Here is a 15,817-nt window from a genome sequence, read left to right on the forward strand (position 1 = left end):
GCTCTGCTGCTTCTGTGTTAGAGCTGATTCGTGTCCTATTTACTGCCTATTTCTGCTTGTTTATGCTCTCTAACAGCATCTGGTCTAGCAAATTGCACTGCTGTGTCTCTAAATAAAAGTAAACTGTAGGTGGAATTCTTCATCCAGAAGAAGAATCAAGCTGTGAGTGTGGCCAAGACCGTTCATTCATGTTACATTCATTCACATTAGCTTTGAGCCAGGCAGCGTGAGCCAAGCACATGATAGTGTGATGGATGGAGGGGAGATCTAGCTTTCGGGAGAGAAAAAAAATAAATCCGTTCATTTTCAGAAAGACAAATGTTCCTGAAGCCCTGCTCAGGCAGGTCTAAATGGATATCCTCCCCTGGGCTTCCCTCCACAGGTCAGATCCCCGTATCAGAGCCTGTTACTGGGGAACTCTGCCCTTTGATCCACGCACTCAGAGTTTTCAGCCACGTTTCCCATGAAAAGGACATTTTTAAGAGGGTACTGTCTCTCTGTGCTTTGCTGGTTGCTTTCTCTCCTCCCTTGATTGCAACCAAGGCTCCAACCTCCCATGGAAACCAAGATGCTTCCCATCTTCCTCCCACCCCTGCACACACACACACACTCAGGTGCAGCCCTTCCAGGGCTAAGGAAGATGCTTTTTGGGGGAAGCCCCTGTTTGTGTATTGCTGTTGCTGATGCTCTTGCCTGGCTGTAAGCTCAGCGCTGAGCTCACCCCGTGGTGAGAGACCAGGTCAGGGCTGCTCCGCTCAGCACCCTGTGCGAGCCCTGTCACCATCCTGCGATGCTCCGCAGCCGTGGAGGAGTGTGTGCGGAGCCAAAAGCGATGCCTTTGCAGGGACAGCAAAGGGAATTGGCAGGTACCTAAAGATACTATGTGAAAGTTGCTTTAGGTATAGAAAAATCAGCAAATGCAATGAGGGCTATAAGTCTAGGGAGGAGAGGGAATGGGTGCTTTTGAAGTAAGCACTCATATCTATTATTTGTTAAATCTCTGTGTTCCTCCACTCATATAGCAAAATCCCAGCGCATGTATTTTGAAATAAATTGGTGATGGAATACTGCATGGCGCAGTGGATCAATAACAGCAGGTCCCTGTGTGTTCACCTGATGGGCTCTCTGATCTGGGGTCTGTCTGTTGAGGGAAAAGAGATTAATTGTGCGGGCAGATAGCTTTAGTTTGAATATTCATGACTGTGCATGTGCTGCTGAATGCAGAACGGCTGCTGCGCCTCTGCTCTGCGAAGCGCTGGGCTGCTGCAGTGCAGATCTCTGGTTTGGGGCGCTGGGAAGAGCCTGTTTACGACGAGCGCTGCAGGATATAACTGGATGCAGAACAGAGCTCGCAGCAAGGAATTTGGTTGTGTTTCCTCTCCCTGCTATAAAGCCCGCTTACAGTCTGGTTTATCCGTGCTCCTTGCTCATACCCAAATTGCAGTATGTTAGAGGGTTGTCACTGCATCATGCTGCATAGGCTTTGGTAGGTTTTGTTTTAGAAACTGCATTTATAGGAGGCCAGCACCACACCGGTTTGCAAGGTGCATCTTGCTGAAAATGGCTGTTATTGCTTTAACAGTTAGGAAGAAAAATGAGAAAATAATTTGGTTTTGCCATAAGCGTGCTTTTATCCCCCATCAATCTTCATATTTTAAAGAAAGCAATCTGAAATGATGCGGGAAACTTGTTTTTAACTCCCTCCTGCCCTGACAGCCACCCTCAGCTCCCCGGGCTTTGTGTGCATCCATTTGCTGCGGCCTCCATGCCAGATCCCATCCTATGTTCAGCCAAGAGCATCCCACTACAACCCCCATGTTAAAAACACCCACTGTATGACCTGGGAGGTTATTTTCAGCCTGTGCAGAAAAACCCCGCTTCCAGGAACGGGACTTGCAGAGCTTTTCTCAAAGAGGGAGTTTGTGCATCCAACAAAAAGAGGGAAAACACACCACGGATTCGCTGTGTCCTGTACAGCTCCTCTTTGGGTTTTAAATCTGCTGGATTTAAACTTCAGCAGTTAGTGTCAGATACCAGTGCAGGCGCTGCGGGAGAGGCTCGGGACAGTGTTACAGCTGTTCCCTTTGGGCTGGCTCGGATTTTAAGCCAAGCTGCCTAGAGGAGAAGGACAAAACCAATTAATATGCCGGAACCTCTTATGATTTCTCGTGACCAGCAGCTGCATATGGCAAATGTTGTTTATGTCCTGTACGCTGGCAGATATTTATGTGTTTACCTCCTTGTCTCCTACAGCAAGGGCTGTCTCCAAAGCCCCCGGTCACCTGGCTGCGAGGGGCTTTGCAACGCATCCTAAACGTGACGGTGATGTTCTTGTTGCTCTGTCTCTTGGCAGGAAGGTTTCAGATAATGCGATGCTGCAGTGGAGGCCGTTCCTGTACTGGACCTTTCTGGGCGCCTTTGAAGGACTCGTGTTTTTCTTTGGGGTTTATTTTCTTTTTCAAAATTCATCGTTGGAAGATAACGGAAAGGTAATGCCACCAAAAAAAAAAAAAAAAAAGAGAAAGACGAGTGTTTCTTTAGTGCACTGCCTCTTTTGTATGCCTGGCAGGGAATATACACGCTTATTCTGTGCGGTGTGTCTCGAGTCTTGTCCGACGGCGTAGCCTTGCTTTATGGTGCGATTCTGCAGCAAATGCTTGAAATAAAACATTTTTTCCAAATCGCCATGGAAACAGGGCAGAGCTGGTTATACTCACTAGGTAAAAGAACTAGTCTCACACATGGCTTTATTCCAACCCAGTAAGCTTTGCACAGCGCTCTTCCACTCTCCTGCGTGGTCCCAGGCGTTGGCGCAGGGCAGGAGCAGCACGTGTCCTCCCCGGCAGCGTGCCACGGGGAATTCAGCACGTCTTCAGCAGGTTACAACCAGCTGAATTTACCCAGCTCCAGAAGGTGCTGCCGGTTCACTCGGACGCTGTGCAGGGCTGTTTGCGGTGCTCCACCTGCTCCGGGATGTGATTTGGGCTGCCCTCCTCCCTTTGCAGTGGGGGGAGGCTGGTGCTGGGGTTTTGCTGCCGTTGGGAAGCCAGCACAGGTTGGCCCTGCTGTCAGGGCGAGCAGGCTGCTCTCCCTGCTGTCTGCTTGCTCGTGCCTCTTGTGTCGGGACAAGCGCTTGCATCGCCACCTGGGCAAGGTGTGGCAGCTGCTCTGGGTTAACTTGCACAGAAAGGGAGGGAAAAGAGGAAAAAAAAAAAAACCCAACGCCAATAACTTTTTTCCCTGTTTTCTTTTTGTTTATTAGCTGAGTACAGAGCAAAGTGTTAGTGCGGCACAGCTACCATGCATGGTGGCCTGGGCTGTCTCAGGACCCTTTTCCCAAGGGAGTACACAGCGTGTTGTCAGGTCTTGACTGATGGAAAACTTCTTTGCACCGTCACTTGAGACCCTTAGATTTTTTTAGTGGCTAATACTTAGAGAAAAGCTGATGAAATTTATGTGTGTATATGCATACGTTGCATCAATGCCAACATTTATGGCCCCAGCTATAAGTAGTCAAGCCCCTGTATCGTAGATTCAGTGCTTTTCTGTATTTGTAGCTGTTCTGGTTCTATTTGAATAAAACATGGAGCACTGATATGTTCTGTAAATGCCTTGAAAGGTCAAGTCTGTGTGGCACTAAAATAAGATCTGTGGTTATGTCCTGTTTTGTAAACGCTTATGCCTGTAAGAACTGCTACCAGCAATTGTTCATAATATCCATGTATGTTTGATTGACTCCTTTTTCGCTCCTATTGACTTTAATTTTTTTTTTTTTTTGCATTTTTTGAAAACTTTTACATTTCACTTTCTGTTTTAATGTATGCATTCAGAACTTGACAGCCTTTGGTAAGCATCCGTCACATTCATTGCCATCATTTGGATATATACACACAAACAGTATCTGCTTTTATTTGTCATGTGTAGTCACTAGTATCTGCAACCCAAACCAGATGGACAAATACCCATCGGTGCGTTCTGCAAATGGGTCTAAAACAAGACAATGAGCAGAAGCATTGCAAGAAAGCAGAAACTGAGTAAATTACTGAGAAATCATGAAATATAGGTGGTCCAACGATTTGTATCCTCGATTGACATTGCTGTTAGTAGGAGGTTGTACCTGTCACTGTCCTGAGTCTGGGTCACCTGTCTGTGTGGCACTGCATGGCACCAGGGTAGCATAGAGGGCGGCGAGTCGTGCAGGCGCCCAGCGCCTCTCCCACCATCAGTCCCCGTAGCAGTCGCTCCATCCCATCCTTCCCCTCTGATCCCTGCTTGCACCCCGTCCTCATCGTCGTCTCTGTGCCTCTCCAAGGAGATGGGCTGAGACGCCTGTGGCAATGTAATGTGTTTTTCAGGTTTTTGGGAATTGGACCTTTGGGACGATTGTTTTCACCGTGCTGGTGTTCACCGTCACTCTGAAGGTTAGGATCTTCCTTTCTTTTTCAGTCACTTGTTTTTGCAGTCATTTTCCAATGCATGTGTATGTGCTGTGGTGCAAGATCATGCAGTCAGTGCAGAAAATGAGTTTCCATGAATATGTCCCCCCTACACTTAAATCTTTCCTTCTATACATGCAGAACTTGCTGAGTAGCTTCTTGGCCACTGTCCTTTGTGTAGTCAGTGGTCTACGTACATAGAGCGTGCTGGTTTATAAGTGTTTGTTTTAGTTAAATCATTTTCCTATATTTTGCCCTCTTTTGAGAACTCCAGTTGATTATGGTTGACTTTTGCCCATGGTTTCACCCCTTGGCTTTCAGTTCCAGCAAGAGGAGAGGAACAATAGAGACCTTGGGTTTGTCCACCTTGTTTCAGACACTGCGAAGCACTAGAGAGATAAATAATAGCAAATCTGTTTTGTTTCACGGAGCTCTCCAGAACGAACAGTTTGCATAAGACCTTACAAAAGGCCTTTTATGTTTGGTTCAGAACAGCAGGTGATGGCAGGAGGCAATTAGAGTCCCCGCAACCTTTAGACATTTCTTTCCTGTAGCATCAGAGGTTGCATCAAATTTATTCTATTAAAAAGTGTCAGTTACAATTCAGAAACTCACCGTTTCCCTGTTGACATTGTGCCAAGCTGATACTGAAAATATTTTCCCTGCTGCACATATGCAGAGAGGTAGCTGTTTGGAGAACCTTCAGCCTTACTGTGAAAGCAGTCTGAAATTTCGTACAAACACGCTTTGCATCTAATGCCTGTTCTGTCTCTTTTCTTTATTCACACAGCTAGCGTTAGATACCCGATTCTGGACGTGGATGAACCACTTTGTGATCTGGGGCTCCCTTGCCTTCTACGTGTTTTTCTCATTCTTTTGGGGAGGAGTCATTTGGCAAGTACCTTTTCTTCTTTCCATGGTGCCATCTCAGGGGAATGGCCAGCACTGGCTTTGCAGGGCACGTGGCTGCAGCATCCCCTCACTTGAGCTATCCAGAGGTTTACGGATGGCATGGTGTGTGCAACCATGCTTCTTTCCAAAGAGAGGACCTGAAAGCAGATAGATAATGCCGTGGTCACCATCCAGGTGCTGCGTGGCTTTGGCAAGAGGTGGTTTGCTTTTCTGCCTATGGGGGCATTTGTAGACCTTTGTCTTCATTGGGAGGTTCTGGGATAAATATTTCAGGATCTGTTTGTGCGTGTGGATGGGATAAAAAGGAAAAATCGATGGTGGAGATGGGAAGAAATAAGCAGGAGAAAGTGCAGATCCTGCTGCTGAAATTCTGAATCTGAGTAGGAGAAGAAATTCTCCTTGATTTGAGTGCAGCCAGGATTTTAGACTTACTGTCTTGCAAAAGCAGGCGAGCAATAGTACATTACAAATATTGTTAGTGTTTCCCGTGCTGGAGTAGACATTCATGGTGACATTCACTGTATGTCCCATTTTACACCTTTACTTTCCCATGGGCTAGTGCCGTGGGTTGGTGGCTAGATCCTTGGCCCAGCAGCCTGCCAATAAAGATACAGAACTGATGTAAATATTTTAAGTGGGGGTCACGGCCTTTAACTCTTCAGATCTGCAATCTGGCCAGATCTCCATGCTGAAACGTGTGAGTTTTCTATTGGTGTGTTCAACTCGCACAGCTCAATATTTTGGAGTTAACACTAAGCAGCAACTGCTGTGGGATCCTTGTCATCAGTTATTTATGAGGCTTTTTTCACAAGCATCTGTCAGTTCCCCTCCATTATCATGGGAGGGAGAAAGACACAAATAACATATTGGGTCCGAGAGCCTCTGGATTTCCTCCATCAAAAGCAGACCAGAAGCTATGGCAAAGTCCAAAGTTGAAATAAAAGCTTCTGGTTTTTGACAAGGTGAATAATTTATCTTTCAGTGATAGTAGCAAAACTCAAACCCCTCCCCACCCTGATATGAAGCAGATGTGGAAGATGCAAAATACATCTTGTAAGGTGACAGGACAGTCCTTAGATCTAGCGCAGCTGAAGGCAGGAGATGCGCTGGGAGAAGGGTGGACAGTGTGTTTCTGTGCAGACTGTATCCATCTCCAAGGGAGGTGTTGCTGCTAACGCTTTGATCCAAATCTGCCTTTGACTCTGACCTCCTTGGGAAATCTGTGTTAACCCGACTGTATTTGTATCCTTTCTTTTTCAGGCCTTTCTTGAAGCAGCAAAGAATGTATTTTGTATTTGCCCATATGCTGACTTCTGTTTCCACGTGGCTGGCAATAGTTCTCCTGATCTTTATCAGCCTTTTCCCAGAAATTCTTCTAATAGTTTTAAAAAATATAAAAGAGAAAAATCATCAGGTAAGGAACAAGATGATGTATTGTGCGGTATTTTTAGAAAGACCTCTCTTACTTTTAAGGACCAGATGAAGCCTTAACAGTACTGTTTATCGTTCACATCTCAAGAAGGCTTTCTAGAGTCTTGTCTTGCTCTTTCACATGCCAGAAATGTCAAGAAGCTCATCTAAAAATATTGCCTAGATCTGTAGCAAGGAGACACTCAACCCGTGCCTTTCCTTAGTTGCCTTCACTGGATGGAAACCTGCTGTCTTTTATAAAAAAAGTACCATAACCCTTTTCCAACCTGAACTTGATCATCAAACCTGCCATGTCATGTCCTGAAAAAAAAAGCTACTTGTTTTTATGTGAAAGAACACACCCACGATGTTCCCCCTGGGTACGTCCTGCAGGTGCTGCTGCAGGGGGAACAGGGTCAGGTCTGGTCACCTCTGCCCACCCCTCTTAATACCCGAGGGCTCGTACCATGGCGTTAGCCTGTGGTGTGTCTCCCTCTCCTCAAAAGCCAGCTGGTTTCCTAACAGTGTTCCTCCGCTGCTAAGGAGCAGGGCTCGTTTTAGAAGTGAAAACCAGCTCCTGAAGATTTTCTTGGTCACTCCAGTGAGTGGCAGGTGCCAGCACTGCCAGGCTCACAGCTAGCACTGTGCCGAGGATCCCCCCCTGCCCCTCACTCTCTGCTTTCCCAGAGGTGCCAACCATCCCTGCAGCACCGTGTTTCCGCCGGGCAGCCCCCGCTCACCCTGGCCGTGCTGCTCCCTGCGCATCCCCTCCCTCCTGCAGCCCTGTCCTTTCCCCCTGCAACATCAGCTCCTGCCTCAGGTCTGCACGTGGCCCCTGGCCGCTCGCCATCGGGTTTGCGGGTCCTTGGGCAGGGGCAGAGCCCAGCCGCAGGGACAGGGGCCAGTGCTGCCAGCGTGGGGTCACCCCTCTGTCACGGACACCCAGCAGGTGCTGGCGGAGTGGTTTGGCCATCGCTCTCTCCGGCAGCATGGCTGCAGGTTTTGACTAGTGCAGAGGTAGTAACGTGCAGAGGTGGCTTCGGCCGTGCCCTGGACCACCACCGTGGCACCAGCAGACCGGTGTCTGGCTGTGTCCCAGGACACCATGGGCTGAGCTTCCAAATACTGAGGTTCAAAACAGGCTTCTCTCCTTGGAGCTCTTCTGTCCCATGGGGTTTCAGTGCATTTTTGTCACCCGGAATAACTTGCTATCTTTGATCTTTATTTAAAAATTATTATTATCTGAATTTTTAAAAAAAATATCCAATGAAGTAGTAAAGGTTTTCCTTTCCCATAACATTTGAAGTACAAGTTTGGCACAGTATCAGTGAAGTAAAACATGTATCTGCAAGACAAAAAAAAAAGCCCCAAACCAGACCCCAAACTATTAAAGTTGAAAGCAATAGACATGTTAAGAGAACTATGGTTGAATTCTTTGAGCCACCGTGTAATTTCTTCCAATTCAGTCTGATTTAATAGTTTCTAGCTTGACAGCCCTATTGAACAGGCTGGGAGTGAGTTGCTCTCAGCTGCAGGTGTAGGACAGTTCGAGGCCAATGACCTGGGAGTCACTGAACCCCAGCTCAACCCACCTGAGAGATGACTCGTTGTTGCCTTCAGCTGATGGCCAGAAGATCCAGTCCCCTGTGCAATACTTGCCTGCAGAAGTGCTTTATATGTATTAAAAAAGACTCTTGTGAAATCGTTTAGCAAAGTGTCAACTAGAAAAGCCTCTTCCTATGTGTGTACCAAGATAAACACAGGCTGAGCTGTATTTAAATGGATGTTTTCAGTGAGAGCTTTCTGAAGCAGATACCAGCTCCAGACGTCTGTGTTGGCAGACACCGAAGTCAGTCACCTCATTTTTAAAGGTATCTAAGGCCAGGTAGATGATTTCAAATCAAGACCCTTTTTGAGAATCCTGACCTTAATATTGGAAAAAAAAAAATCAGTTTCCCAAGGGAAGTATTAAGTGAAAAACAAGATTAGGGCAGTTATTTAGGTGCCTGAACCCCCAACTTGATAGCTGAGGGTCCCTCTGAAAGGGGAGGATGGACTGAGGCCAGGTTCATGGGCATTTGCCCTTGACCTCAACAGGACTGGGTTTCACCCCGAGTTCCCTATAACACAACGCATTGGCTCTGCTCAGTCTTTATTAAATTTTCTGTGTGGAAATGTTTGCTTTTGGTTTTTTTTTGTTTGTTTGGGTTTTTTTTTAACTGCAAGGCGCATTTGTGTTTTCCTTGGTTTCTGCCTTTCTCTTTCTTGTACTGCAATTTTCTGTCTTTTGTGCTGTTGTGAATTAGGTAACGAAGCGCCTTCCTTCCTCAGGAACATCCACTATCTTCATGCTTTCTCAAACTTCCAGCAATCACAGCTTTTCTTGGAGTGAATAAGGTGATTTCCTTTCTGAGTCACTACGTGTCGCTTGCTTTACTGCTTTTCTCCTCCTTCTGATTCCTGAAAACCCTGGTTTAGATTTGCTTACCCCGCAAAACCCTGCTTTTTTTTCCCCTCCTCTTGCTTTGATTTAAATCTTTTGCTTAGATATTTCATCTGTCTCTTCCCCTTCGGTCTCCTGCTGAACCTCAGGTGGGTGAGCTGGTTGTGCTCAGGATGTCCAAGGGACGTGGATGCGGCCAATGCTGATTACTCTCTCCTTTCCCACTGTAGCTTTGTGTGTTAGTGGACGAGGTACAAACTTCTCTAAAGCGTGGGACAAAGCAGATGCAATTTTGATCATCCTCTGGATGACTTGGCAAACAGCTCAGGCTTGTTTGGTCCAGGAGGAACTCCCCAGGTGCCCGTTTTGCCCAGTCCATCCCACTTAATGCTACTGTTGTTATTCGTACAAGCAAATAAGCTGCTGCTCTCAACCCTCACAACAAGAGATGGTGTTGGACTTGCTGAAGGTGGGGATGGTGGGGCTTCCTCTGAGCAAAGTGCCTTGAAAATGTCCCCCTGGTGTTTGGTTTCACTGCAGATGTCCCATGTATAACTCCCTATTTTAATAATACCAGTTATGGGGAGATCAAAGATGGTTTCCTCCTCCCTCGAAAGCACCTGTAGCATAAACCTCCAAGGCTGAAGTTAGCGTTTCAGGAAGCAGAGTTAGTTTCTGAACACCCTCCGTGTCTCTTGAACCGCAAAACCCAGCCAGTGTTAATCACGGTCGTGTTTAGGGAGTGTGTGTCTCTACATCCCTTAGGATGTGACTTAGCCGTAAAAAGATGTGTGTGTGTCTTACCTTGTTCAGCCATTAGGCAGGGGCAAGTGTCACGCGTGCTATAAGTCTTTTTACCTCGCTGTTGCAGAGCAGCAGGAAGGTGCCTGATTCATTGTCGGCCAGACCTTCTGTCAGACCACTTCTTTTAAGAACGTTCTCAGATGAGTCTAATGTGTTGTAACAGGTACCCTGTCCGAAGGAGTTGGGATGGTTTTAAAAGGCATCGATTAACCAAATGTAACCTCTCCAAATCAATTAAACTGTGGTTCTTGTAATCCTCTTTGACTATCGGTGTGGGGCACCTGTCCTTGTGGAATGGAGATGCAATGCTTGGGATGCATTTTAATTTGGCGACGTTGTCCTATCCAGCCTTTTCAGATCCCATATGAGCACAGATCTTCTCAGACTGAAATATTTTGCAGCTCAAGCTGAAATATTTTGCAGTATATAAACAAATATTTCAATACAATTGCTATTTAATCTAATATTAACACACAGCTTAATCCGAGAATGCGGTCAGTGAATGGTGCTAACACTGATGCATTTACAGTGAAGTATTCAAATCTCAGCTGTTAAAATGATTCCAGTATTGCATCTGAATTGTTCAAAAATCCCTTTTTCTAGGGTGCATGCTGATCTGTCGGATAGAAATAAATAAATTTTAATTCGTCTGCATAGATTGAAACTAAACATGTGTACTTGTCTGTGTATGTCAGTATACAGTACAGCAGGCATGTCTCTGTCTGTATGTGTTTACACACACAGGGAGCATCCTAGTACAAGTTTCCTTGATTTTAAACATCACAGTAAGCCAATAGCAGGATAAAAAAAGTAAAAGTGCCCAATTGAATTCACAATTTCATTTTTAGCGAGATGTTACGTAGCCGCGTGGTGTCCGCTGCAGACATAAAACTGCAGATTTTCTGCAAACCTCCCTTTGTACCCGCACCTGCTTGCAAAGCAATCGGTTTAATCGGAACGGCGGGTCCAACAGCCGGGCTTGCCAGAGCTGCAGCCAAACCTGGCGTAAATCCGGGTTCGTGCGTGCCGTTCCGTCCGTGCAGACACGAGGTGGTGCTCTGCACTGCGCAGACGGGAGCGGGAGGCAGCGGGACCGGGTCAGGGTGGGAGCCGCAGAGCACAGCACACTTTTTAGACTTTATACAGCTTTTTGCAGATTGTGCAGATTGACTTACCATCCCGGTACTTGGTTGTGAATGAAATTTGGCACTTTTATCGTGGTCTAATCGTTCTTCTTCTCCTGTAAGATTTTAAGTATTTTTTGCTAAAAATAACACAGAAAAAGGAATTTGAATTTGGGAATGTAACAATTGCAATACATGTGCGTTTTCCTTCTGATTTTTGCAGGCTGGCCCCTTTGATCTGCCTATGTTAGTCTCGTACAAACGTATAGAGAATGGTTATGTGAAGACTGAAGATGCTGTTACTAATTTGGCAGAAAGATATCCTCTCGGGATACTTTAAAGTGCTCCATACAAATGCTGCGTGTTGTCATACTGTAGGAAAAAAAACCCAAACATGGTTCTAACCTAACAGTTCTCTTTGCTATTACCACGTACGGTAAGCGGCTCTGCTGACACTGCAGTAGCCAGGGCACTGGCCCCACGGTACCTGTTTGTCTTTGGTCTTGTGGCTTCCCCACCCCTTAAAAAAAATAATTCTGCCAGATCACAAGTCTATGTCATTGGAGGCTGAGAAAGCATCTTTAGGGATTCATCCAAAACAGCCTGAATCGAAGTGCGAGAGAGCAATGCCACCCTCCTTTCACACGGGGGCTTCCTCTGCCCGCTGCAGATCTGTTCGAGAGCAGCGGGGAGCTGCTGAAGCCTCTTGCTCTGCCTGACCAAAGAAGTAGCACAGACTTTAAAGCCAATAACAGCCCCCTCGGGCTCCCCGATGGCGCGGGCGTGAGCCCGCTCCCCTGCCACAGAAGCTGGATGCAGCCCCGCGAGCATCTCACCTGGTGCTGGGGCTGCGGCCCCTCGGCGAGGGCTGCCCCCTCCCAGCCAGAGGTTGCCAGATGCATGCGGCAGAAATACTTGAAAATTCAGGAGAAATCTTGGCCGATGGTGCAAAGCATCCAGTCGCATATCCATCCCCTGGGTACAGCTGGAAGCGGTCTGCGGTCCGGATGCGGCAGTGCGGAGACCCGTGGTGCTGGGAAGCACCTGAGCATCCTTCTGCGGCCACTTCGCTGGTGGATTTATTCCTGATGGAGAGTGAAGAAAAGGTGGTTTTCCCTCGTGTTGCGGCTGCTTGTGATGGAAGGAAGCTTTCATGGGGGAGGAAAGAATCTCAAAAGTTGGGCTGTGCCAGACTTTTTGCCCAGGCTGCTGTGGTTGTGCTTACATTATTACTGCGTTGTGCAGTTGCTTCAACACTTTAAAGGCCTGAGAGACAGCGCGGTCCTTGGATGATCCCGGGGACACGGGCTGTGCCTGGAAACCTGCAGGCGTATAAAACTGCATCTTGAGTTATTTGCACTAAGAAAAAAAAAAAAAAGCCGATTTAAAAATAAAAGGAATACATGAACTTGATTTCATTTTACGCTTTATTTGGGTTTTTAAATTGGCATGTTGTTTTGAAATCTACCTGTACCACGGTCGTGGGAACTTTTCTCTTTAGATTGTGCACAGCAGAGGTGAGATGTCCGACTCTCGATTGTTATTTTTTTTCTCTGATACTTCATATGTGGAAAAAAGCAGCTTTTTTTGTTGCGTTAAGTCATAAGCAGTGACAGAGCACCATGTGCCACCGCTGTTTGGTGTGACGGTCCCACCTCGTGCTGATGGCCCCAGCACTCTGCAGAGGAGCTGCTGTGAGTCTCATTCCAGAAGTAACGAGCTCGACGCTGTGGCTGGGTTTGGCTCCTGCTCGCTCAGGCTTTGTGTCACTTACATGCAAAGAAACAACAGTTTGGGACCAGGTGGAACATTCCCATCATGAATTTTGCTAACAGCAGACTGTTAATTTTCAGAAGAATCCAGCCTTGCTCTCTGGCTGCCACCCTTGAGCTCTGCCTTCGACTCCGGTGGAAGTGGGACGCGGATGGGCTGCAGGCGAGTTCTGGCATGCGTGATGAGGATGGAGTGGGCAAAGGGTGTGCAGAGTCCCTATGGCCAGTGGCTGCTCTTCAGTCACCCAGCATGGGGGGGGAACGTAAGGACAGGACCACTGTATTATACACGCTGCACGGGCCTCGACGCGAGTGGTGTTCGTTAGCACCGCGTTAGCAACTGCGGCTCAACTCCTTGCTGCATGCAAGTAAGGAGCTGCACTTCCAGCATGTGTCCCATGGGCAAAGCTTTTTTTTTTTTTTATGGTTCTTTTTCACCCTTTTTTTCCTTTTCTTAGCTCATTTCGCAGACCTAGAATTCAACTTGGAGACCTTGTCCCGTTCTCAACTTTTCTTGCTAAAATGTGGTGCCTACGGATCAAGTGTGCGATGAATACAATGAAGATACGCTCTATAAGCTAAATCTAACCTTTCTCCTTAAATATCCAGTTGCTGACTTGTGTTTACATAACCTTGAAAACGCGGGCAGTGAAATGCCTAATTCCTGTGATTCAAAACCATTCCAAGCCCGGATGGTCCCAAGCCTGACACCTTGCTTCTCGGTTTGCTTTGTGTCGTACTCTACTCCTAAGGTCAAAATCTGTTCCCGTGAAATTCAGCCGGAGGTTTTGCTGGTGACGTTAGCGGGGACAGCGCGAAGCTTGCCATGTACGTGTGAACTGTCCGAATAAAGCCACTTAAACGGGCTAATTTCTGCAGTCTGTTCTAAGACACAGCTTTCCGAACACCAAATCTTTCTCTTCCCATTTCCAAGTGTCCTGTCTCAGGATGGAGCGAGCCATTGCAATAGCTGTACGTTCAAACCCAAGGCATGTGTGCTGACAGGCGGGTTGGAATTAATCTGAAATGTCTTGATTAGCACCTCTTTTGGGAAAATGCAGGTTTTCTTGGGCTTGGATCTTCAGCTCGTGTGCTGGGGTAGTGCTGGGGATTCCAGGACAGCCCAGCTGCCCTGGACCAGCAGAAGAGCCGATGCTCGTCATTCAGCAATGGCAGAAGTGAAATTCCTATTGCTGCAGATGACTTGTGGAATTGGGGGATACAGGAGACCCCTTTTTGGGATTAGAGAAGGGAAGAGAAAGTGGTGATAGCAGCAGTAAGGTGTAAGGCAGCAGGATGCTGAAGTGGCAGTAATCGGACAGTGATGCTGTGATTGTTGTTCATGTACCATAATACACACTGCACTGTTACAGCGCTCGTTAGTGAGCTGAAAGGTCAGTACAGGCTTATCGGTGGAAAAACTTGAAGGAAAAAAGGCTGGGCTTTTTTCATAATAATTCATTGAAGTTTAATCACTGGCTAGTGACACTGAAAGATAAGAAAAGTAATTAAGATTCCCTCTAAAACTGTTGTGTGATAACGGAGGAACTTGGTGTAGTCAAAGCTACTTTTCAAAACCTAATCCTAAGCATTACGAGAATATTATAAATTACTTGGAATTGCATAAAAGCTTAGAATTTAATTTGTATACACACAGTTGAAAAACTTAACCTAATACTGCACCGTTTATCCAGTTTCCCAGCTATGGATTTTTTTTTTTTTGAACCATGTAGTATATAGAAAGTGTAAATTATATACAGGCAATGAGGAGATACATTTTCAGCTTCTTGCAAAAGAAAAGGACTGCAACCTTACATTTTTTTCACTTAAATGCAATTTTATACCTTTACGTTGCTTTATATAAAGGAAATTGAATGTGAATGTTACCTTTTATGAATGCAACTTGCTCTTTTTTCATTACAGAAACTTTTGTTTGAAGTAATCAATAAACTTTGGTATGTTGTTCTGATTAATATATATTTGTTGTCTGTCTTATCTCCTTGGATGCTCCTAGGCAATAGTTCATAACGTGGGCTTTTACAAGGTGGTATGAGGGGCACTGTGGTGGGTAGATGATGCCAGCAAGGCTGTACTTGGTTCCCTGATGCAGAGCAGCATTTGCCTAAGGAAACACTGGGTGCTGCTTATATATTTTTATTTTTCCAGCAAGGTATTAGCAATATTCCGCTGGTAACAGCTGCTGCTCGTAGCTGGCCTGTGTGCTCTAAACCCATTTCCCTGAAAAATAATCTGTCAAATTAAGAGAGTAAATCCTGTGGATTAAGTGAATAAATCGATTTACCTTTTTTGAAGAGCTGAACCCAGAGCTTTAGCTGGCATTTAGGAGCTGGGTAAATAAAAGCACAGGTCTATGTGCCCAACTTCCTTATGTGCATGAAGACTTTTTCTTAATGCCGTGCATTGGTTCTGTGTCGTGGCTCCCTGTAGTAAATAAGCATTTTTTTAGTTCGAAGACTAGAAGCACACAAATGAGGATTATTTGGTTCGTAAAGTGCCTGGAGCTAGTGAAGGCCAGGCCAGATATTTGCATTGATGAAATTCCAACAACGCAACGAAACTGTTAAAGCAAGACTCACAGTGTTTGTATAATACACAAGAAAAAATATGTAAAGTTAATGTATTTATTTTTTCTTTAGGACATGGGTCTGGTTCAAAGCAAAATGTTTGTAATGAAAAACTGACAGTTTGAAAAATTCTGTTTGGGCTGCTTCGATTTCTCCAGCTCCCATGAGCCACTGGAGGACAGATGGCTGTGCTATTTAAAACAAACTATAACCTTTAAGAAGCAGCTTGTACTATTGGAAACCAGATACACGCATCGAGAATCTTAATAGGCTGAGTGAGTGAGAGTGAAAATTGTCTGAAGAGCTGGAAAGGGGTTTACTCTGAGCTGGC

The 15,817-nt window shown here is 46.0% G+C and overlaps 1 protein-coding gene across 1 annotated transcript in view; it reads left to right on the plus strand.

The window, feature by feature from the left end:
• The window catches only part of ATP11C (ATPase phospholipid transporting 11C (ATP11C blood group)), a 48,672-nt gene extending 33,838 nt beyond the window's left edge, over nucleotides 1-14,834 (plus strand). The window contains exons 25-29 of the mRNA XM_086619829.1: nucleotides 2,354-2,489; nucleotides 4,356-4,421; nucleotides 5,227-5,330; nucleotides 6,609-6,762; nucleotides 11,353-14,834. Coding sequence (XP_086475955.1) covers nucleotides 2,354-2,489; nucleotides 4,356-4,421; nucleotides 5,227-5,330; nucleotides 6,609-6,762; nucleotides 11,353-11,469 — 577 coding nt within the window. The 3' untranslated portion in view covers nucleotides 11,470-14,834. The remainder of the gene's footprint in view (nucleotides 1-2,353; nucleotides 2,490-4,355; nucleotides 4,422-5,226; nucleotides 5,331-6,608; nucleotides 6,763-11,352) is intronic.
• Nucleotides 14,835-15,817: the final 983 nt, after the last annotated feature.

This window comes from Tauraco erythrolophus, chromosome 13 (genome assembly GCF_009769465.1).
Source record: "Tauraco erythrolophus isolate bTauEry1 chromosome 13, bTauEry1.pri, whole genome shotgun sequence".
NCBI lineage: Eukaryota > Metazoa > Chordata > Aves > Musophagiformes > Musophagidae > Tauraco > Tauraco erythrolophus.